We start from the raw sequence: 25,655 nt of genomic DNA on the forward strand, positions 1-25,655 counted from the left end.
AGTGTTCTCACTTTGCAGAGCGTCTACGTCGACCTGTGTGGGGCCTTCGCACAGGCTATGAGCTGCAATAGATAGATCAACTTGATTCATCTTGAGCCAAACGCAGCAGTGAATCGTATTATAGCATTGCTTTAACCCTCTGAGACTGTTGTATATGACAAGCTACACAGGTCACAGAAAGTTAAATAACTTTTGAACCATAACTGGAGACACTTTGCTCCTGTAGCCTGACATTATACCATTATAATGACGCTTTCCATGCCTTCGTAGCCCTTACAGAGGCTTTTCCAGCGAGCCTAGAACTTGGGTGACTTTTCAGGTCAGGTTAAAATTAAATTCACACCAGTAACTCTGATGTTGAATGTCTTTTTTTGATAAGTTTCAATCATTTCTGCCAGATGTTAGCATTAGCCACCATGTTGTTTCGTCACATTTGCTGTGACAATTAATTGCTCATAATGGAGAGAGTCAAAGAGCCTGTGATGTGGCCTTCTGTATCACTGCAGACAGGAACTGCTTTTAATAATGTCAGAATTAAAGCTAACACAAAAATATGTAAGGAGTTTTTTGTAAATGTGTTAACATTTTGAAGGCTTTTGTCACAGAATAATTATTTTTTTCACTTTTTGGTCCCCAAGAGATGGGAGAACATGTTTATGCAAAACAGTCTTTGTCATTTTTTGTTTACTGTGTGTCACACATACAGTTTTTAATATCTGTTTTGGTTTTTTCTTTTGTCTCTATAGTCTCATAACTGTTTTTAACTAAAAACTAAGTGACATAACTGCAGCAAACATATTCTTAAAGCCCAGGTTGTCCTGAAAAAAAAAGTATATTTGCTGGACTGCAGGGTTAATGTTTTACAAGCTTTATATGACAGTAAGTCAAGGTGAGACAAAATGATTAAAAATAGATAAGAGCTAAGAAGCGAGCTGTTGTGTTTAAAGAGCTCGTAGAAGCAGCTGTCAGCACATTGGGGCTGTACACTCACCATTACCTTCGCTAGTTAAAGGATCGATAAACACACTATTTACAACAAATTCATCACAGTAACAGCCCTTAGTTGTTATTTCACTCAGTTCTTTAATTGTGAACGCCCACATCAGGAAATATGGTGTTGTCAGCAGCGGCTTGACACAACTCAGCAGGAAAGAAATGAAGCTTAAAACTACAGATGCAGGTACAAAGAAGTGAACACAGAGACTTGTGATCTTAAACACAGACACGAGTGTATTATGCCATTACGGCCTTGTTTATTGAGGGAAAACGTGGATTTTAACACCTGAATACACATTTAAATATGTTATCCTCTACCGTTGTAATACTATTATAAATGCTTTACCGTAAAGGTCTGCAAAGTATAGAGATATACATTCAAGGCCATATTGGCCAGCCCTATTGTCAGTTGATCTCTTAACCATGATGTTTCCTCTCTTTAGCATCAGATTAATTAGATTCAGAAAAAAAATGAAGAAGCACAGTACTTTGTCACTTTGACCAAAACCTCCAGATTTGAGAAAACTGTATTGGTTGTGGGTTTTAGTTGTATAGCTTAATCAACCCTTGTGCCACGTGTTATCTTTGAAGAGAAGGTGGGATTAAAAACCCATCCTGCAGCCAGTTGGCATGTGGAGCGGTAAATCTTTTGGCTTCACTCTCAGGCAGCAGTTGTTGCATCCATCTTGATGTACAGTCTGTGATGTAAACATTTAGGGAGGATAGTTGATGGATTTTCTTACCCTCACCTACCAGCATTCTCCCTCCATTTTCAGTCTTTTTGCTAAGCTTTGCTGCCCTGCTGCTATTTGAGCCTATCATTTATCGTGACGATGTGAAAGTAGTAACAGTTAAAGCCTCCAAGTCTCTGCCCAAGTGTTCCATGAACACTGCAGTGGTAACTGGTTTCAAAGAAAAATCATTTTCACAAGTGAAAACCTCATTACATGATCTCAACCTCGCTGATATTGACAAGTCCTCTGTCTCTGCTAGTGCCTGTAAAGAAACCAGCATTTTATTTAGAGAGATTGCTTTGGTGCACACGAATGACTGCTTTTATCCTTAATCTGCCACTTACATGCTCTACCAGGGACTGACAGTATTTCTGCTACACTTACTTCCTGTCACTATGATTGATTACAGACTCCAACCTGCTTTTCTGCTTCTGCATCCATGCTTTGCATGCATTGTAGTTTTATTTCTGTAATACATCGCGTCACGTCTCTCCAGCTGTACTCCAAACACAGCCCAGCCTCTGTTTCCTCTTAAACTGATGACATAGAATCAGCGTTTTCTCATCAGAGTAAAAGCAGTCTTTTTTGTCATGGAGTCATCCAGATTGATGGGTGTTTCCGCCATGACAGACCTGTCAGTGTACAAATATGGACATCGTTTTGATGTTTGCAGGATAAAAACAGATTCAACCATGTAATCCTTAAAAACACTGAACAATCAAGTAAGGTTTCTTATGACCTGACCCATGAGAAAAAAAACTCTCTACACTGACACACTTGAAGCAAAGATGACTCAATCGATTATGATTGAAACATCTCCAGCTGGTTTTCAATCTCTGCAGGTTGTTGTGACAGAGGAGCTGTTGATTATGAAACCTGACACGTCTCTTGATTTCTCTCTCACTGCACAGATGCAAACATGCTCACATGATCTGGAGTCCACTTTAGTTTGTTAGCACTCACAGCCGCCTGTTTCAGATGTGCATCGTGCTGTAACTTTCTGTTTTAAGCAACCTCCATGTCTGAGTCCCCTGCTCTTATTCTGTCATCCGTGTCCCTCTTTGCAGGAAACTCCAAACAGGCTCTGCGGTGTAAAACATGCAAGATGGCAGCTCATTTGTGGTGCACGTCAGAACTATCACAGCAGCTGTGTCATGGGAAGGTAGGAATACACTCACTGAATTTATAGTTGCACTTTTGTATTACAAGGGTATTATAGGGCATTCCGAAAATAATCAAATACACTTCATGTTAAGAAGCTTGGCAAAAATGTAAGGAAATTTGTGTTTGGTAGATAATTTCTTTGATGCTTCTTGGCAATAACTCTTATACTGTTGAAAAGCCTGTTTATTTCCCTTCTAAATGGCACCACATTTTTAAGGAACATGCATCTGTGGGATGAGCAGCAGAGCTGAGTATATGGGTTGCACCCATGAAAAATGTGGAATACTACACAGACACCTTTAACTAAGGACTAAAGAGGAGCGGGACCCTCCAGCTTCTTATCAGCACACACTTGTATGGGTTTGCATTAGTGCCTATCTATTCTGGAAAAGCACAATCTATGCTGTAAAGTTTAGAGAGGTTTTGGAGCAACATATGCTTCCATCCAGACGTTCTTCAGGGAAGACCTTGTTTATTTCAGCAAGACAACCCAAAAACATACTGCATCCATCACAACAACCGTTTATGGTCTGTTGTCAATGAGTTTCTGAGATTTGCCAATCCCTATATTCTATTTTTGATTTACATTTTACCCAGCGCCCAAATGTTTTTGGCTCTCGACAACGATTAAAAGTACTCGGGTACTTATAGGTTGTTTCCACCTAGCGTTCCAGTTCAGTTTGGTACGGTACGGTATGGGTTTTCTGTGTTTCCATATATCAAAAGTCTTACTTTTTTGGCACCCCTCTGCAAGGGCACTAATCTTACCTATCCGTTCTAAAAAGGTTGAGCTACACACTATAGGGGTTTGTACTGACGTCGCTTTCAGCAACACAAATGCTCAGCCATGCTGCAAAACAAAACACAGCAGTCCGCTCTGTTAATCAGAGGAGTGGATTTCTTACTTAATGCTTTTTGATTTCAACACCACTAAAACCTTAAGTTTATTCTAATGTAAAGAATTCTCACAGTACAGCTCACAACTTTATAGGGTGTGATATAAACTTTTTAAGCGTTCGATACATATACCTCATGAAGCATTCAAGGAAATAACTTCAGTATTTAACCACATAGAAGTCACATAAATTTACAAAGGCTACTTTATTTAATCTGTGATAAATATTAATTGACTTGACAGTCTTCTTAATCTTTCCCCTATAAAATTATCAGTGTTAATCCGACATCTTGGGACTATTTATACAACTATAAAACAATCTATTGCCCTGTCACCTTGGATATTATGTTGCTACATGGCTGATTTGCTGAAATTTAAGGTCTAAATTTTCCTTTAAGGTAAGAAGAAGGAGTGTAGAGTTGTTTTCATTTTATTTTCATCACCTAGTGAATGCTTGTGGTTCCTACTGTAGAAGCCCAGCTTCATCCTGTCTTTATTAACATCCTGTTACGACTCAAACGTTTCTGTTCACATAGTCCATCAGTTGAGGATCTGTGCTGACCCTACTGATTTCTGTCACTCATCCTCTCTTCAGCTTAGCTACTGGAACGGCAGACTCGCTGTGCATGTGACTTCACATGCATAGCCCACCCACCAAGTGAGGGTACGGGTGTCTGTGGAAACACAAGCTATTTTGGGGGTTAGCGTACCGAACCTTACCAAACCGTACCCATTGAAACCGGACCACTTGATGGGAATGTGGCTGTAGTAGAAAACCTCAAATAAAGACTTGCAGTGCGTTCTGCATTTTTCATTCCATTGTGGAAATTTTAATTTGGACGTAGGGTGAAGGACGATAGTAGGTGAGAGCCCCAGACAGTAAATTGAGAATGATTTCAGCCTGAGATTTTTGTGTTTATCCTTCAGTGCAGACGGAGGACATTAGCATGCAGCCAGAGGCAAGACCCACTGAGGGCCACTTGGAAAATTTGAACAGCACAGTGTTTAAGGAAGAGGAGCACAAAGCCAGAGAAACAGAGGGGGTGAGGAAGGCAATTGATGAAGTGATGATATAATCAGACAACTTGGACATCGTATAGTAACAACCGTATGACTTATTACCTTTGACTCACAGTTACTTTCTCTCCTCGGCGTAATGTGACAAAACCAGGGGCTCATTTGCAAGTCAAAACCGACTGCACATCTCAGCTGTAACACTTACGGAGCTTAATTCAGTGTGAAATTGCAGTTGTGTGGATGCACACATGCAGAATCACATGTCTGTGCGTGTGCATTAGCCGTGTAAGTAAAGGGCTGAGTGAATTCATTGTTTGTAAATGGCAGCGAAGAGAGCCAACACTTTGCATCAGTTTGTGACTCAATGCGAGAAATGAGCTGCAAGTGCCCTTACACATCTGTCAGAGCACCCTCATGTGTTTGAAATTCAGATTTCTAAATTATTCTGTTTACATCCTTCAATCACAACATGGATCTGTGTCCTTTCAGCGCACAGGAGGTCCTAAAGAGACTCTCTCCTTTCTCTTCCATTAGTCTGGAGCCTTCAAGCGAAACTTCAGCTCCCCGATGCTCGTCAATGACCAACTGTCCGTCGTCAAGGAAGTCCAGCCAAGTCAAGGTGAGCGTACCTGAGTGTCTTTGTGTGTAAGTATGTGTGAGCAAGTTCTGTCTGTCCCACGTGCTTCTGTTTTGTGCTGTTGCTCTTTGTCTAGTCGTTCTTTTTTATTGTTTTTGTGTGCTTGTGCGTGCACTGTGATAAAGCCAGAACTGTCTCCATCTCACCTGACAACCCGAGGAGAATGAAGGGGAAAAATAGAAAGAGGAAGAACAAATTCAGCTTCTCTTGGAGGCTGATGGACGGTCTGCACCCTGAAAGTATGTGAATAAATATTTATAAGTTGTATTGTGTTTGCTTTTTTACATCTCTGTTCATGATTTGCACTGTTTGTCTTTGGACTGAAGAAATATTTTTCATTTGGAACCGTTTGGCACAACAGTGCATGTTGAAAGAGTGTTAAGCAACAATATGCTTCCTATTTTTAGATCTGTTAACCCTATTTCTATCCAGTTGACTGTATATTAACACTGACAACACAAAGCCAAAATACCCCCGCTGTACCCACTGACATACTGTACCTATGACGTAATTTGAAGCTAAGACAAGCAGATTGGGGCAGGCTGGGGGAACAGTGGTACTGATATCAAACCCCTTCTTCTAACTGAAGCAAACATCAAGAAAGATTGTTTGATATTTCTGAAGAGGGGTTGTGTGAGGAAATTCTTAAAAGTAAGTATATCAACCACAGGAGATGCTAGTCAGCATGGCTCCTTTAAGGAGAGACCAGCTGGAGTGTAGGTGCAGACTGGGTTGTTCGCTCCATGAAATTAGGCTTGTTTTAAGAAAACCTAAGCATAAAGCAGCACTGTGGTGTGGATGGAAAGAGGCAGGAATTAAAAAACATCAGTCTAAAGCCCAGATGAGGGGCGTCACACAATGCTCATGTATGGTCCATTTCCACAAAGTAGTCCGGTTTGGTTCAGAGTAGTTTTGTCATAGTTTAGCACAATAAACTCTGATCTAACCTGTATTTCCTCAGCTGATGTCCATCCACCCTCTCTCGTTTTGATGGGAAATCTGTGTCTCTGAAGAGACCTAGATGATTTGGCTCAGCTCAGTAGAGACGGTTTTTTAGCCCCCAGACAGCTCTTCATTTGGAGACAGTTTGGCTTTTTAAATGTGGATTCATTTGAGACAAAAAATGGTACTCAAATTAGAGCTACAGCTACAGTGACTAACATAAAATAGCCATTTTGTAGCACAGGTTTGTTCATAAACAGCACATCTTTACTCAGTCTCTAACTCCATAAGGTTGTTTTGTTTAATAGCATATCACCATTTCGATTTAAGAAAGTCCTAAAGAGGGGTGCTGATGGCCTAGTGGTTCAGTTGTGCTCCAAACATGCAGGTGGCCTGGGACCAAGTCCGGTCTGGGGCTCTTTCACCACATGTCATTCCCCACTCTCTCTAATTCTTGTTTCTCTGTCCTCTGTCACTCTCACTTAATAAGGGAAATAAGCCCCCAAATAAATCTTATAGAGACAAAGAGCACTCTTATAACAAAATGAGGGATTTAAAGCTAAAGAGGCTCAGCTAGCCTCTAAGCTCAGTACAAGACTCCCTGAGACTCTTATCTCCCCTCATATGGCTAGACCGTGCTAGAAGGTCTGCAGGACTGATAGCCCCCATGCCAGGTAAATCAGCTAAACTGTGGGAAAAAAATCCTTGTAAAGGATCTTGAGATAACTTTGGTTATGAATTGTCACTATACAAAAAAAGATTGATTGACTGATTGATTAAGTGTAGAGATCACAGCCAGTGTATGTAGAGATTTTCTGATGATAATTGCAGATATCAGGTCCATTTAGAGCTTTAAAGTACTTATTGTCTTCTGTTTCTGTTTATTCCTGACTGTCCCTCACTTCCTGACCCCCAATGGACATTTTACATCATCAGAATCACCTGACTGCTCAGAAAGTATATAAGAAGCAGGTCAGACCAAGCAAAAAAAGAGTTTATCACAGGGGTGCTGTGATTTATATTTGTAGCATTGCTTCACACACTTCACTGGTAAACTGAGTTGCATTAGGACAGATGATCAAGTGAAGTTTTGCTTTTCTTTTCTTCTCTCTTTGTTTCTCCCTGGCTCTGAGGTAGTATGAGAAAGTTGGTTCTATGATGCATTTTTGTTGGCTTTCAGCAGGGGAAGCATCACTGCCAGGCAGTTGGTACTCAGTCCATCTTAATATACAGTCTATATGTTATCCTAAGACCCAGCTGTTCTTCTGTAAATCCCAACATCAGATTTTAAAGACCATTTTATTCTTAGTTGGTGTGAAGGAGAAATAAATATGACAAACCTGTCATGCTTGTCACTTCATCTTCCCTTTGTACAGTAAACCTGCTTAAGGATAAAACACTGCAAATTGAGTTTGCAGTCACAGGCTGTTTTTGGGCTCCAGGCTCTAGAAGTACCTGAATTTGTTCTTCTATTTATCACCATCATCTGCCATTCCTATAGAAAACCTTTCTTTTTTCTTGAATATTTCACAAAAGCCTCTCTGCTCTTTTACTGTATGCCATGTTAAATCAGGGTTAGCGCCTCATGCTGTCACTTTGTGCCACTATCCATGAGTCAGGGTTACATTTAACCTAGAGCACTGTCAGCACCATGACGCCTGAGACTCCTCCGGGGCCAGCTGACAGTGCAGCCTGTCAAACTCACAATCATACTTTGCAAAGTGTCCTCACAACTACAAAAAGGGCTAGTGAAATGCCAAGTTCCTGTTCATGCACATTCATTTTAGATGGTAATTTTAGCATGGATTTAAACAAAGATCCTGCAATTTCTTAGCAATAGCTTTATTTGGTAAATCAGTGAATTTTCTCACGTTAAAGCTCATTTTCGGGGCTGTCACAGCAAACTGCAAAACAGATATTGTTCTAAGTTTCAACCTCGCATTGATTAAGAAAACAGACCTGTTTGATATTTGCTGATAAAGAAGCTAAGGGCCAGACTTTAACCTGGGCCACCCACATACGTGGGGAGCAGGCTAACCACTAGGCCATCTGTGCCCCTCCAAACTCATTTTAGCTTATACTGATACCAGTGTTGCTATATGCTCACCTGTTTTCTTTTTCTTTTTTTTTTTTTTTGTAAAAACAAAACATAACGAAACAAAAAACAGAGAAGTCGGCAGTCTGGTAGAGGTTTTAAGTTTGGGGCTTCATTCATAATGTTGAGGGCCCATGAAGAGCCATCTTGAGTGTTAGAGGCAAACTATATGGACAAAAGTAGCTTGACCATTATCCAAAAGGGACTGTAATGACATTGTACTCAAATACAGGTACTTTTGCAGCTATAACAGCTTCCACTCTTCTTGGAGGGCTTTAGGTAAGATTTTGTGGAGTGTTTCTAGAGTATTTTTAGTGTTTCTGTGGGAATTTGCACCCATTCGTTCAGTAGAGCATTTATGAGGTCAGGAATTGATGCTGGGTGAGAAGGCCTGGTTCGCAATCTCCGTTCCAATTCATCTCAAAGGTGTTCAGTGGGGTTGAGGTCAGGGCTTTGTGCAGGCCAGTCATATTCCTCCAAACCAAACTCATCCAACCATGTCTATATAGTCCTTGCTTTGTGCACTGGGGTAAAGTCATGTTGGAATAGAAAAAGGCCTTCCACAAACTGTTGCCACAGAGTTGGAGGCCTAGCATTGTCCAAAATGTCTTGGTATGCTGATGTTATAAGATTGCCCTTCACTGGAGATAAGGGACCTGAACCCTGAAAAACTCACTTGTCTGACTGCCAAAGAAGGAAATGTAACTCAACACGTCACAGAACATGTTTCCACTGCTCCACAGTCGAGTGTTGGTGTGCTTCACATCACTCAATCCAACACTTGGCATTTGACTTGGTGATGTGAGGCTTGCATGCAGCTGCTCAGCCATAGAAATCCATTCCACGAAGCTCCCTCTGTACTGATACTGTGCTTACATTAAAGCCAGAGGAAGCTACGAACTCCTCACCTATGGAATCAGCAGAGTGCTGGCAACTTTTATGCACCATGCACCTTAAGCTTTAACACCCCCTCTGTGATTTTACATGGTCTTCTGCTTCATGGCTGTTGTTCCTAAACGCTTCAAATTTCTAATAATATCACTTACAGTTGACTATGGAATATCCAGCACGGATGAAATTTCACAGTCTGTCTTATTGCAAAGGTGAAATCCATCACAGTAGCCAGCTTGAGGTCGCTGAGCTTTTCAGAACGACCCATTTTGTACACAAATGTTTGCAAAGGGAGACTGCATGGCTAGGTGCTTGATTTTATACACTTGCAATGGGGCTGATTGAAACACCTGCGTTCAATAACTGACTGGTATGGCCAAATACTTTTGTCCATAAAAAAATGATGTACACTGCAGATATGCATGCCTAACATATCAGCAGAAATTTTGCTATCTGACGATACTGATGTTTACCTGATATTTTGCTGATAATATCGAGCATCATCACCTGCCCCCAAAGCAGGCAGATTAGGTTTAAATCTGGCATGTGGCTCCATTCTCACATGTCATTCCCCACTCTCTCTCAATATTTTCCAACTCTATCCACTGCCCTATCCCTCAAATAAAAGCATAAAAAGCCCCAACAGAAATCTAATTAAAAAAAAAAAAAATCTGATTACCTTCCCTTTTCAGTTCTCAATGATTGGATCTCTGTCTTCTTTCTAGGAGAACGACAGCTGTATTATGCATAAGTTATGCTTAAAGATAGGGATTGTTAACACCTTGATTCAGGCAAACTTTTAAATTGAAAGCCCAAGGTTGATAAAGACACTTTAGAAACACACATGAAAACATATCAAAAATGAATTCTTCTTTCAGCTCTGAAATGTAAAAGCCTGAAGGTTAAGAGAATGTAAAAGCCTCAGCTAAAAGATGAGTCTTTGTAAAGATGAGAGCACTAATAGAGTCTTTCAGCACAGCTTTCCTCTGTTTACGTTTTTCATATACAATAGAAGCGCTCTCTGCAGAGCTGGCTCCATCATTCACTGCCACAGTCATTTAAAAGCACAAATATGCTTGAAGATTCAAGATGTTTATGCTGAATAATGCCTCTTTTTTGGTGTTCCTGTTAAATTATTCATGTATCTGATGAGAGCACTGACTTCAAAAAGGAACTGCTCTGACTTCATCGTAGCACCTCTGGCCCTGCACAAAAACAAATCCATCCTCCATTTAACTAGCTGTGAGCTGGATGCAGAAAAGACCAGGAAATTAATTCCTAACTTCAGAAGCACTCTGACAGGAGCGAGCACTGCCATCATCATGACATGCAGCAGTGAAGACTTTCTTAGGATTTCCATATTTTAAATCTTATCCCTCTACTCAATTACCACTCCAGATATATTAGAGCCATTAGACACATATCTCTCTAATAAGTGAGCATTAGAATAAATCAAAGCCTATACTGTGGATCAATTAGAACATCTTGATGTCTTTTAAACTTTGGCTGCTGTCCTCTCTCTGATCTAAAGTGGGTCACTTTGGTCCAGGACTAACTGAATTACTACGGTTATATTTAGATCCTCTGCTTCCTCCTGATTGGCACAGGCACATTAATAATAATGTTCGGATAATCAGTGTGTAGTAAAAATTGTAGCGTGTGTGCTAAAGTGTGTCTAATAGTTTACTCACGCACTTGTAAATTTATTGAAGATAAGTGTGTGCATGCATGAGTTTTATAAAAGTGTGTGTGTGGTTTCAGAGGCTGCAAGGATGCGGGTAGATCCTGTGTATGCTGCCTTGCGCTACGGGACGTCCTTGGCACAGATGAGCCGCTCCAGTTTTGGCAGTTTGTCAGAGTCGCCAACACGCAGCTTGGTATGAAATTATTGATGTATATATATAGTTTGTAGAAAGTGGCTACTTTGATAGAACTGCTAGTAAAGTTTTCACCCCCTTGGATGAAAGATTTTTACAAAGTAGTGCCAATTAAAAACAACGTAATGTAAAATAAGTGACTGCATAAATATTTACCCCCTTCAAGTCAGTATTCAGCAGATGCACCTTTTGCTACAATCACAGCACTGAGTCTGTGTGGATAGATCTCAGTTTGGTTTGCACACCTGGACACTGCAATTTTACGCCATTCTCTCTAAAACTGCTCAAACTCTGTCAGGTTGCACAGTGACTGGGCCTGTTTCAAGTCCAGCCACAAATTCTCTATTGGATTGAGGTCTGGGCTTCGACGCGGCCACACACATTTACCTTGTTGTCTTTAAACCATTTCTGTACAGCTTTCCCTGTATGCTTCGGGTCAGCGTCTTGCTGGAAAATAAATTTTCCCGCGAGCTGCAGTTCTCTTGCAGACTGAAAAAGATTATCCTCCAAGCTTTTTCTTTATTTTGCCACATTCATTTTACCTTCTACCTTTACAAGCCTTCTGGGGCTAGCTGCCGAGAAGCATCCCCACAGCATGATGCTGCCACCACCATACTTCACAGTGGGGATAGCTTCTCGTCTGGTGGCTAAAAAGAACTGTTTGGTCTGGTCGAGATTTAATATGAGTTTTCTTCAAAAGTGGCTTTCTCTTTGCCACTCTCTTTGCTAGTAACTCCTTCAGAGTAGTCAAAGGTGTGTTGGTGGCCTCTCTCCCTAGGCTCCTTCTTGCACAGTCACTCTGTTTGTGAGGATCTAGCCAGGTTTACACATGTGCCATATTCCTTCCATTTCTTGATGACGGATTTAACTGAATTCCAGTGTATATTCAGTATGTTGGATTTTTTTTTGTCCATCTCTTCACTTATACTTCTCAATAACCTTTCCTCTAATAGCTTGGAATGTTCTCCATCTTTATGGTGTAATGGTAGCCAGGAATACTGATTAACCAGTGACTGGACTTTCCAGACACAGATGTTTTTATACTAAAAACACCTGAGACACATTTACTGCAGTCAGGTGATCCCAGTTTTACTAATTGTGAGACTACTAGCACTAGCTGGCTGGACTTCTGTTGAATTCGATAGGTTACTTAAAGAGGAGTTAATATTTATGCAGTCACTTCTTTTAAATTACATATTTTTATCTAATTGACATTACTTTGTAGAAATCTGTTTTCACTTCAACAGTTAAAAGGGTTTTTTTTTTTTTTTTGGCAAAATGTTTTGGTCTGAAAATCCAGATTATAATGACCTTGATTGATATATAAAATCAATAACAGAGTAAAACATCCAAGGGGGTTGAATGCTTGTTCCCCCAAGAATAGTGGCGGCTGATGTGTTACCCCTCTACAGCACAGCGTTGCCCTTGGGCAAGAGAAAGTTGTTTTAAGCCCCATGCCCAGTGCATGTGAACTTAAATGATGCCAACCAATCAAAGTGTTTTAAAAACTATCAAATTTTAGTCCAATAAGATGTTGGAGCCACTATCAGTTAAAATTTGAAGGCGGGACATCCCTTTCTGACACATGGTCACAGGAGCACAGCGTATGAGAAGAAGGCAAGAATTTTTGCCTTAGTAATCATGTTTAAAATGACACACTCTAAATAAAAAAAAATCATATGTATGTATAAAGTTGTACAGAGGGTTTTTCATCAGGTTTTATGAAGTTTTTTTTATTTTGTATATTCAGAAATTCAGTTTTTCTTCTCGTTGCCTCAGGGCAACGTTGTGCAACAAGGGGTACTTCATGAGGGGGGCTATGCTAACAGTGTGTTTGAATGTAGTCATATATTATTTCATATATTTGTGCACAAAACTAGCAGTAAATGCAATATAATTTTTTATTCCTATTGAAGGCTACTTCTTTGAACACATTTTGACAGAAAAACAGACGTAAGATTGTTCCATGGGAGGGTTAGGGTTAGAGTTAAGTCAATGCAGCACACTGGCCAACAATGTGTGACAACAAGGGAAGATCCAGGGTTCCTGGGTGCACAGGAACACCAAAAGTAATGTGTATAAAGTCTATCAGGAACCTCTATTTCACAGCACAGAAGCACAGCGTTAGTTCATGCAGGACATGAAAGTCATATGCCCTTCCGTCATTAGCAGACAGCCAGCTGATCCGAATTATTACCTCCAAGCTCCCACAGCAAATCACAGCTCTTTCTCTCAACACAGCTGTGTTTTAATAATGACGTACTTCTCACTAATCCCTGCTCATATTAATGCTGATGCACCATGCTCCTGCTGCTGATGTCAAAGCTTAACATCTTCCACCCCAGCCTCCTCCTTTATAGCATAAAGCTTGCTGCACCCTCATATTTAGATTCATGCTACAATAGATTAATTGCTTTTGAACTAATTTTTATTGCATTTAGTACGCATTGTCCTTAATTTATCTATTCATGTGGGGATTTCTAGTCATGCATTCCCTGGAAAGTCAAAGCATGCTGCTTGACTAACCCAGGGAGCATCTTTACAGCTGAACCTTATCTGCCAAGTAAAACTGTATATCCATTTTGCAAAAGAATGGCTAAATGTGTGATGAGAGTGTTCTAGACTGAAGACCTGTTTTGTGAAGTTTCACACAGAGTGACAGCAATGTCTCGTACCCTGAAAATCAATATGACATGACACTGAACAATACAAACATATGCCTGTATCAGTTCATATATGTAGGGTACTCAGCCCTGCTAACCTGTTAATAACAGTTTCATTTGCATAATATTACCTGTAAGCCCTAAGTTAAACCCCCAAAAATCAAGAGAAGCAAAAAAATGTCTCAAACTCTATCCTGAAACTTCATTTAAAGCCTACTAAAAGTTTCCTGTGATTTGAGGGCAGACTTGTACCCTACTTTGAGTATGAAGTGGTTTTATAATTGGGCAACAAGGGATAATCTGTTAGCAACATAATGGATGACACTGGTCTCTATGTTCTTCTCATTAGACATGTTGTTGAGACAGTCTGTACACTTTACAGCAAGGAGAAGGACAGATTTGAGAGCTGTGCATTATGAATAATTCAGGGCAGAAAAGTTTAACTTCTTACAGTCAGAAGCTTTGGCTGTGTCTGAAACTCCATACTACATGATACTACTACATATGCCAACATAATTACTGCATACTAAGCTGACAGTTAGTTTTCCACTATTTACATTATATGGATTTTTACCGATATCTGATAAGCCACTATTTAAATATTCATTTTGTCCAAAACTGAGATGCATGTAAACAGTACTGGGCATAAGTTTTAGGCATGTTTGGGCCACAAACTGAGGCTGATGTAAAGCCAGTCATTGTCTTACCTCAGTGTAAGTCTCCTCAGACTCCTGTCAACCTTCATCTAGCTGGACATGTAGTAGGAAGTCTGCAGGATAAAGACATCTGTGATTCTAGATGAGTATCAAAATCCAGCACTGACATTTCTATTACCTACCATACCCAATTACAAGACAGATTTCAGTGCTTCATTTCTGTATCTCACCTAATTTTTTTCCATTGTTTCCTAACCACTGATCATCACTTCCTGACCCCCATCTGACATTGGTATGTCATAGACATCTAAGAACCAATGGGACGATATTCACAGCCAGTATAATGGTTGTAAATATTGATATACAATTTTTAAATCTGCATCTGATGACCATTATATTGCACATCTGCATCCACCTGCCTGCACTTTATTGGCTAAACTAGCAACAAGCTAGCCCAGTGATTGTTAAGTGGATGAAATTAGAGGTTTAGTGAAACTAGTGTGCTCCTGTTTCTGTTTAAAATTATTTAATCCAGTATACATCCTGTGGTTTCTCGCACACACAAAACGGTGTACTATCAATTCGGATCACACATCCTCACGAAATTATGTAGTTTCAGACACAGCGGTCCTCTTTCACCTCCCAGTGCTAACACTTTGCTCTTTATTTCCTTCAATAAGGGGGAAGGAGGTGAGGAGAGGCAGCAGCGACAGTGCAGCATGGAGGAAGAGATAACTCATGAGGCAGGGGGTAATCACAGCTTTCTGTTTTCCATGTCTGTGCTGTGTGTCCATGCATGTCTGTCCATGCTTGTGTCTACCTGTGCATGTCTGTCTGAGTGTGTGAGAGAATTTTTTTGTCCAGTTTATAAAAATTACATGCCAGACTGCAGGTGAAGGTGCATGCACCTTCTAAGAAAGAAACTCTCATCCCTTCCAGACATCCCTGTCCCCGAGCCTGAGATGGAGAAAGAGGAAGAGGAGAGCAGCGGTCAAACTCAGACTCCTGCAGAGGACAGCAGTGTGAAGGTAACACATTGTTTCATTTCTCACATGCACACCATCACCCCCTTGTTTAATTCCTCAGGCATGTATCTCTGTCTCACAACCCCCTTGCCCTCTTTCTTCCATGTCCAGATGCCCAAGCGCATTGAAATACACTCCATCCACACCTATGTCGCCCTCTACAAGTTCCTGCCCCAGGAACAGAACGACCTGGAACTCCAGTGAGTACAGCTAAACAGTTTGCATGATGTGGAAGCTGAGGTGTCCTCCACATGAGTGCTGTTTTTTTGTATTGTGCTTTTCTTTTCCAATTTGGGCCTGAATGCACATATTTTGTCAGAGTTTCGCCCCAGTTGCCATCCCTGCAGGAACAAAATGTCCCCACCAACTGCAGAGGACGGTGCACGACACCCTTAAGGAAGACTAATTATAAACTCATAGCCTGACGCTGTCCCCTTGTAGAGCTAGAGACTGAGCTGTGAGCCCTGCAGGGGAGAGGATAAAGACAGCCAACAACTGAGAGATGAAAGGATGGACGGGGCATGAGGGATGATGGGATAGCGATGAAGATTACTGAAGCAGAGAGAGGGACAGGATGAAGAAACAGGTGGAGAAAGCTAAGAGAGTATAGAAGAATAAAGCCTATATCCACACAATGAAACTAAAGACGACAAGGAAAGACGCTAAGGACAAGGAAAGAGAGTGAAATGAGGACAGGTTGCGAGTATGCAGGGGACCTTTTTTTTCCTACAAAGGTAGAAGATCCATGGGATGATTCAGAGCCATCTGTGTTGTAGCCCTGAACATGTGACAGAAGAATTCATGTGTGAACTAATACGCATTTTCAATCAGCATGTTTCTACTTGAGAAATGGACTGCAGGAAACAAAAATGCATATTACAGTGTTTATAAATAGTATTCAAACCTTTGGATGTTTTATCCTTTTATTGATTCTATAAAACATGCATGGTCAATATAACCTGGCTTTTAAGACCCCCAAAAAATTGCCAAAAAACTCTTTTATGTCAAAGTGAAAACAAATTTCTACAAATTAAAGTCAGTTGAACAACAATATGTTATATAAAATAAAGTGACTGACCTAATTCAACAGAGGTCCAACCAACAGGTGCTAGTAGTCTCGCAACTGGTGAAAAAGGGACCACCTAAGTGCAGTGAATGTGTCTCAAATAATAAAGACACCTATGTCTGGAAGAATCAGTCACTGGTTAATCAGTATTTCTGGCTACCATTACACCTTAAAGACAGAGGGACACTCCAAGCAACTCAGAGAAAATGTTATTGAGAGGTAAAAGATCTTAAACTATTTCTGTCTTTATTCTGTTATGCGTTTATCACACAGTAACAGTGCTCGTTTTCCCACTTTTCCTTCCTGTGTTAGGCCGGCCACACACTACATGATTTTTAAATCTGAAACTATTTTAAAACCGTGGGAGACCGCAGATATGAGGACAATTTCAAAAGATTTTTCATCTTTAATCCTCTGAACGCACACACTAGACGACTCAACCAGACTGTCAGATCACTGGAGACCTGCCGACCTGCCAACGACCTCAGTGATCACGTGACTTCAGTAAAAAAACAAACACAGATGTCTGTCGAAACCCTCTTGCTGTCCCTCCACAACAGGCTGCCCTGGCATGTGTTACAGGTGCAGCAAAAATCATAAAACATGGGAAAGACTCAGGATGAAATCCTGGCTGGAATAAAGTTAAAGCTGTGTTTTTGGTTGTGAGTGGTGAAAGTAGCCTATGTATGAGCTGGCTGTGACGCTACCCCATCTGCTTGCCCTCATTGGTTGTTGTGGATGCTTCAACAGAGGCACTACGACCTAGAATCGTAAATACCAAACGGATTTTGGAGGCTATAACGCGATTTGGAACAGTAAAACAATCGTGTTGACACCACACACAAGGATCATTCAGGCGAACAGTTGTTTGTGACAAGGCTCCTCTCGGTATACACCCCCATGATCGTTGGGGGAGGCAAATCTTGCCCCAAATTGGGCTTAAAATCCTGTATTGTGTTGCCAGCCTTAGTTAACCTTACATTTCTCATCAGATTGACATCATAAAGTTAAAATAGATGTCAAATACAGTTTCACCAAACCCTGATTCTGTTGTGGTAGCTGATTATTATCATGCAAATTTATGTCCAAGTGTTCCCTTTTCTGAGTTCAGTTTTAATGAGTTATTTGCTGCAAATAAGAGCAGATGTAACACAATGACTGACAGCTCAGTGACTAATCTGTCTCACTGCAGCATTCTTCAGGCCTTTGCATTCTAAGTCCCGTTTTCTCATTCAAAATTGCAGCATGTTTTAAAGAAATACTCTTATTTTGTGCCAATCATGTTTGCACATTCACTCCAAACCTCTAGTCCAACAGCATTTTTTGGAACAAGATTGACTTTTTTGGTCTTTTTCTTATCCATCCAAGCTGTGTAAAGGGTTGTTTGACTCTTCAGAGCAATGGCTGCAGCTACCTTCCTGGCAGAGAAACTTCACTTTACACTTTAGACATTGTGCATTGCCCAATCTGTGGATTTCATCCATCAAACATAATAGATTAAGGCCAAAATGTGTAGCTTGTGTTCATAACCACATGGAGCAAAAAAGACTAAATTAAAACGATGCATTTATCTCTCAAAAGAGTGTTTTAGTACTTGTCACTGTGACCCCCATAATGACAAAGTGAAAACAGAATTTTAGACATTTTTTGCAAATTTATGAAAAATAAAAACTGAACTATCACACTGACATAAGAATTCAGACCCTTTACTCAGTACTTAGTTGAAGCATCTTTGGCAGCAATTACAGCCTTGAGTCTTTTTGAATATGACACAAGCTTTGCACACCTGGTTTGGAGGATTTTCTGCCATTTTCTTTGCAAATCCTCTTGAGCTCAGTCAGGTTGGATGGAGACCATCAGTGGACAGCCATTTTCAAGTCTCTCCAGAGATTTTGGATAGGGTTCAAGTCAGGGCTCTGGCTGGGCACCTCTTGGACATTCACAGAGTTGTCTCTAAGCCAGCCCCGTGCTGTCTTGGCTTTTTGCTTAGGGGTGTTGTCATGTTGGGAGCTGAATCTTTAGCCCAGGCTGAGATCCTGAGCGCTACCATAAGGGATTTTATTGAGAATATTTCTATACATTTCTCCATTTATCTTTCCCTAAACCCTGACTAGTCTGCCAGCCCCTGCTGCTGATAAGCACCCCCACAGCATGATGCTGCCACCACCATGCTTCACTATTAGGAGGGCATTGGGCAGGTGATGACCAGTGCCTGGTTTTCTCCAGACACAATGTTTAGAACAGAGGCCATACAGTTCAATCCTGGTTTCATCAGACCAGAGGATCATGTTTCTCATAGTCTGAGAGTCCTTCAGGTGCTTTTCTGCAAACCCGAGTGGGCTTTCGTGTGTTTTCTCTGTGGAGAGGCTTCAGTCTCGCCACTCCAACAGAAAGACCAGACCGGTGGAGAGCTGCATTGATGGTTGTCCTTTTGAAACTTTGTCTCATCTCCACACAGGATCTCTGGAGCTCAGTCAGAGTGACCATCAGGTTCTTGATCACCTCTCTTTCTAAGGTCCACGATTGTTCAGTTTGGCCAGGTGACCAGCTCTTGGATGTCCCATTTGTGCCAAACTTCTACCATTTGAGAATTAAAGAAAAAATGGGCTCAGTATGAAGGGTTTTATAGGCTCACAGATTTGATAAAAGCATCATATAGACTCACTGTGCAGAGACCTTTGAATGGATTGGTAGAGAGTGATGAAAAAGTGAGAGAAAGCATAAAGAGTCTAGCATTCTCTCTATGACCGTGAAGGTCTGAGTGAATGACACAAGAATCTGTTCTGCTGTTGGCTGAACCAATCTGATGGATCTTTGTCATTTTAAGTGAAATGTGCTCTATGGTTAGCAGAAGGGGTGTGGCTCCAAATTATGTCACGGTGCAATTTGTCAGCTTTTTTTTTTTTTTTTAGATAATTTGACTTCAATTTTGAACGGTGCTGGGCTCTAGGGATGTGATGTCCATATTAATACCCAATCAATGACTGACACCAGTTCATCCAGGAATATATAAAACCTATCTAGACTTCATCTGACTGATGATTGATCAAAGGTCACACTAGCTCAGTTAAATGTTCCTATGCTGAGTGAGACTCAGGGAACACTTTTTCTTCAGTAGTATTTTTGCATAGTGGGTTTAAAATTTATTCTGCTCAGATTATTGTGCATATTAATCACTTGATTTCGATAAAAATTAGATTATTGTGAACTAAGTATATGGTGCAATTAAATATTAACACGTCCTTGGCATGTCACTACTCCCTAATTACAGTTTATTCCTGCAACCTAAAGCCTTGAATTCTGTATGCAGAAAGAAACCAACAGGCAGATCTACATTTGTATGAGATGATAAATATTAATGGCAATGAATTAAAGAGTAAGTGAGGGAGTGAGCTGAGATACAGCACATGTTTTAGTGAGAGGATGAGGTGTCATCTGGTCCACAGAAGCAGATGCAACTAAGATGAAAGGTGAGAGAGGGATAGACCTTCCTCCTGCTAGACAAATGTCACTGCAGTCAAATAACAGATTTAATCAACAACATTTAGCTCGAAGCATTCCAGTCCCGTACTGTGCATGTGGCTTCCTGTCAGGGAGGATTGTAAGGCTTGATATAGCAAACCATATTTAATAGAATTTGTTTCACTTGTGTCTTCTCTCACATGACAAGTCAAAACTGTCTGAAAGAGATCTTTGTGCCAAAGGGGGGCTCTGAAAATTGGTTCTATTTGTTTATGTCTTTGTTGTTCAAAGACAGTCCATACAGTCTGTTTTTAAGAGAATCTGCTGTTTGATCATGGGTCACAAGTAAATGATCTAGAGTTGAAACTGAAGCTAAAACACTGTCTGCTTGCTTGATTTCATTCTTAAGTAATGCTATAAACAGACATTTACGCTTTTATCTGGAACTCTTGGAGCCTTGGGAGCACAGAGACAGGAAACGTTTATACAAATATAACAATAGTGTGATTAAAATGTGTTGAACGCACAGTATGTAAACTGTATTTATTTAAGACTGCGTCTCAACAACAGCAGATAAATGTTGGTTCACAGAATGTAGCTAACGCCCCACCAGCATTCAGTCCTCTTTGCAGGTTGATGCCCACATTCCTGTGCTGAATATCACTCAGTGATTCAGTTCAATGAAAGTAAAATCTGCTACAGTGGCTACATTACAGTTTAGACAGAGCAATTTACATGGATTATTTCTATTTCATTTCTTTAACCAACAGGAGTGGTTTTACCTAGGGATGTCTGGTAACTTGCAGTGATTGCATTGTTTTTGATCTTATGCAATTTCTACAAATCATCGACCATGTCTTTAATTTGCACATTCCCTACCATATTTCAGCACACACTTAGTCCATAGAAAATATGAATCCAGTGTGAATTGGCATCTCTGTAATTTAGGGTTGTATTTGGATGGGGGTTTTTTTACGGTCCATACAGCTTTTTCTGCTCCTGTTTCCAACTGAATGAAAATAATAGAGGCTGCATTTGAGATTGTTTACAGTTTTGAACATGGACCACTCTAGTGTTTTTCTTTCAGTTCACTTCATCTTGTTTACAAATGACTTATTTCCAAATACACATGTGCACTGCATTCAGCTAAACGCTCATTTAAATGCTGCATTTAACCAACTAGACTAAAGAGGAGAAAATACTTTGAAAACGGTCAAATACATTGCATGGTCATTGTGACAGCTGGTATGATGTGAGCCTGATACACTCTGTGGAGCATGGCTAACATTAGCATGTTGCTCCACCAGCCTTCGTTCCTCTCCCTAGATTGATATCATGCTTTGTTGTGTGGCCCCTTTTCCCTTCGGTCAAGTAGTTATACATGAGTACAGCCCTCAAAAGTCTACTTACCACTTTATTTCCATTATCTGCTTTAACCAAACTGATACTGCGCTGTTCCTACTACACGCACACTGCTAAGCTTCTCATGTTAACATCAAGCATCGTACCGGGGAGAAAGCTATGACAGGAAGGCAGTGGCCATAAAGCAAATTTACCGCAGCTTCTAGTGGCAGGAGGTGGCATTATGGTTAAAAAGAGCATCAGACTGGGATTTCAAGCCCATGTTTATTAAGAAAATATAGGTAAGTAGTATAACTGACTCATAAATCATGCTCTGGCTAAATTAATACACAAATTTAACTGTTTAACCATGCACATCTTTAAACACAATTTACATTTTGAAATGTGTTGCTCAACATTCAGTGATGAGGCTTCAACAGCTGATCTGCACGAGGAAGGTTGTTGTTTTGTGTTATAATTCAAAATTAATAAGGTGCAGAATAAAATCAACACCATCAATTGCAGAAAAATTTTAACAGATGACAAGATCCATTCATATTTAACATGAGATAGCTCTGTCTCTCTCATACATTAACAGGAAGGGCTCAGCTTCTCTTCCTTGCTCTCTCCCTGTCTGAGCAGCTGCAGATACGCACAGGTTACAGACCCCACCTCGATGCGGAGAAGTAGTCAGTGTGAAAATTCATCATATTTTATCTTTTAGTGAAGTTGTACTACAACTTAAGTTAGAAAAGTTCCATGACTGGAGGACTGTAAAGGTAAATTTTCTGACACAGTGTGAAGCTGCTGTTCCCACAGACTTGGTTGAAGTTTGGTCAAACTATCAGGAAAAAATGCTAGAAGTATGTATTCTCATGGGGGAAACTTTAGAGTGCAGAATGTTTGTTTCATATTTTTAAAAAGTTACCCAGGAACAGTTGATATATATGGGTCTCACCCTAGTTGCTGAGTTATAAAACTGTACAAACTTTGTGTTATTGTGTGCGTGTTTGTAATAATGATCATATAGGGCAGTGGTGAGAGCAGGCACCCAGGAGATGTAACTTACAGGAGTGCAATTGGGGCAGCAGTTTCTCCTTGTGTATCTAGGACATTGGGTACAGTGTGCTCTTATGAGTGTGTTTGTGCAGAAGTCTCATCAAACACGGGTAGCATCATTAGCATGCAGGCGAGGTTAGCATCAGATCAGGTCCAGCTTTCAGTGCTGCAGTGCCACTTCAGAGTTGTATTTCATGCCGACCCTGTGACTTTGGTGTCTGCTGCTCTGTCACCTCTGCAGACGGACACACAGAGTCATCAACATTTAACCTCCACGGCTTTGTTACCGTGGATACAGCAGCTTGCTGTGGCTGTTTGATAGTGCTATCTGTTGTGCTTACACTCAACTCTCTTTTTGTTCTTTCCCCCCGCTCTCTCTCACCCCCTTCATCTCCCCATCATGAACCCTGCTCGTCTCCTCATCCCCTTTCCCTCTCCACCTCCATCGCCTCCCCCTTTTCATCTCTTTCTCGTCTTATCTCTTCTAGTCCCGGTGATCGGGTGCAGGTCACTGACGACTCTAATGAAGAGTGGTGGAAGGTGGGTAATAAATCATCTCCTAACATCTGTGTGTGAGTGAGAGCGAGTCTTCTTGTGTGCTTGTTGATATGTGAAAAATCTGTATTTAAATATGTATGGAAATATACGTGCATATATTATGTGCATGTGTTAATTCAGAGCTTTAAATCAAGCCTTTAATGCAGAACACCTGCTCCATTTTTCTGTGATAAACATGCAGGAAGCCTCAGACAGAAATAGAACACAATTTTCTCTGAAAATTACCGAGAGTTTAACATAATGAACTTGACTAGTCTTGAAACCTCAAAGAGCTCTTTATTGAGTCTGTAATGAGCTTTACCAGCACCCAATGGAAATGAATGTGCATTTGTGTGTGTTTGTGTGTGTGTTTGAGTCACAGAACAAGAATGATGCACCTAGACCTGACTGAAGTTCAGAGCTTGTTTATCTTTTTCTCTGTGGACCAGTGTTTGCTAGCACTTGTGTAGCCTGAAGAGAAGCAGCAGTCATTAAACATCTTAAATAAACACTGCTGCAACCTTTAAATTATGTATCATTTGTGAGTCATCCGTTCATTACTTATGTATAGCTCGTGAATCACCTCAATAAACACATAAACACCTGGAGCAGCGGGTGATAAACAGTAAAATAGCACTGCATAATGAGGTTAAATAAGATATGATCTCTTTTTAAATAAGTACCCTGCTCTTACAGCTTTTCCTAAAATATATAAAAACTAACGAGGTTACATAATTCTTGGTTGCATTTTCATGTTAATTTGTGTAATTTATAAGCTGTTTTCACAGTTTGTCACTGCTCAGAGTGATTTAATGTGTTGCCATCTGTCTCACTTTGTTCATAATTGTTCATTACAATTTAAATTGGCTTTTTGTTTGCACTGACTTCATGACAACAATGGCATTCTTCAGCAAAATCCAGCCAAGCATGTTTCAGATCTTTATATATTGCACTCTTTTCCTGTGTTTTTTTAAGGGCAAGTGTGGCGACAGAGTCGGTTTCTTCCCGGCCAACTTTGTACAGAGGGTCCGGCCAGGAGAGAGAGTGTGGCGGGTCGTCCAGGGTCTACCAGGCAACCGAGAGAGAGGTCATATGGCAGTGAGGGAATCCCAGGTACAGCATCAGGAACACAGTGGGAAAGGTTACCTGTGGTTATCACATTATCTTGTGCAGAGCTGCATGGAGTTATTGTCTATTCATCTCACATAGGGTGAGTGAAGATCAACCAATCAGGACAAGACCAAATAGTGGCACTAAAATGTGTGCTCTGGAATAATCTATGTTGGTGTTTACACATTTAAAAACATGCTAATTAGTGCACAAGCACCAAAAGTAGTACAAAGGCCCAAATGATTGTTAATACTCTTATTATCTTACTTTCAGTTGTTATCTAAATTGCCCAGCAGGCCTACATGTATTATTACTTCTGCTGCTGCTTATACTACTAGTGGAGTTTGATGAGTCAACCTGTTATTAGCTCCGGTTGCTGAGTCACTGCAAACAAACCGCCACAGGGTTCAAATAAAAACTAGCCAAGATCAGCTCATCTAGGTGATCCCAGCTCTCGTTTTGTTCTGAGTGAGATTATTGTGTTCAAATATGCCATAAGGAACCAGGCCAAGATGTAAAAACACCCTAAATGTAACAGTGTTTGGTGCTAGAAGGTTGCTTTCCATCGCCGTGGTAGCAAAACTTTAATACTGCTTAATGTTTTCCAGTATTGTACTGAAATTACAATTTGGTGCTGTACAACTCTAAAGCCGAGGTCAGACTACTTGATTTTTTTGTCTTTAAAGGTGGACTCTATGCTACATTAGGCAATCCCAGAGGCAGAACCCACTGACTGACAGACTGAACAGAATAACACAATCAATCATTATGACCAATGTGATGACAGTGGAAGAACGAGAGGGGCTGGGCTAGACTACAAGCATACTTCATTTATCTATTCAAACATTATGAAGAATAGTACACTACCTTGATGCTAATAACAGCAGTTACTCACCAGGTTTCTGAAGTGCGCCTGCTATTTCTTGTCAACTGTTGTCTCTTTTTTGTCAGTTGTGGTAGTCCCTCTACAAAAAGTCATAAAGGCAGGGATGTTGTTGTCAGAGCCTGACAAACTTTTCTTTTGTCTTATAGCTTCATTTCACAGCACTAACTTTAGCAATTTCTTTTGCTTTGTCATTTAATTTTATTTACATTTGTGTCTGCTGCAAGTCCAGAGCACGCTCTTAGTGGTAGCTCTAACTGACAGGAAATGAATCACAGGGGACAGGGCAGAAATCAGACATTCTAGACTTTCTGTCAGGAGGTTGAGGTGTCTTAGATGTGTTTTTGGTTGTCACTATGATGCACTGCATGAAATGAAACAACAGATTTTCTCGGCCAACCCTATGACTGTTTGATCAGGCTATAATCGTTATGAGAACGTGTGGTCTGACCTCAACTAACCCAAACTTGTTTTCTGCATTCTCTATGATTTCCATGCAGGGCTTTGACCCAGAAGTCAAACAACATACAAGCTTAGCATAGCAGAAGGCATGTTGTCCTCTGAGTTTGTATCACCATAAGATAGAGGGAAAGCATGCTGTACCA

General features: G+C 40.5%; 1 protein-coding gene across 1 annotated transcript in view; it reads left to right on the forward strand.

Annotated features, from left to right (window-relative positions):
• LOC121529584 (SH3 and cysteine-rich domain-containing protein 2-like) overlaps positions 1-25,655 on the forward strand; it is a 29,563-nt gene that overhangs the window by 1,515 nt on the left and 2,393 nt on the right. Inside the window, exons 2-7 of the mRNA XM_041817523.1 lie at positions 2,798-2,892; positions 5,341-5,425; positions 15,507-15,595; positions 15,704-15,792; positions 23,009-23,060; positions 24,033-24,170. Coding sequence (XP_041673457.1) covers positions 2,798-2,892; positions 5,341-5,425; positions 15,507-15,595; positions 15,704-15,792; positions 23,009-23,060; positions 24,033-24,170 — 548 coding nt within the window. The remainder of the gene's footprint in view (positions 1-2,797; positions 2,893-5,340; positions 5,426-15,506; positions 15,596-15,703; positions 15,793-23,008; positions 23,061-24,032; positions 24,171-25,655) is intronic.

The sequence above is a fragment of the Cheilinus undulatus genome, linkage group 21, assembly GCF_018320785.1.
Source record: "Cheilinus undulatus linkage group 21, ASM1832078v1, whole genome shotgun sequence".
Lineage (NCBI taxonomy): Eukaryota > Metazoa > Chordata > Actinopteri > Labriformes > Labridae > Cheilinus > Cheilinus undulatus.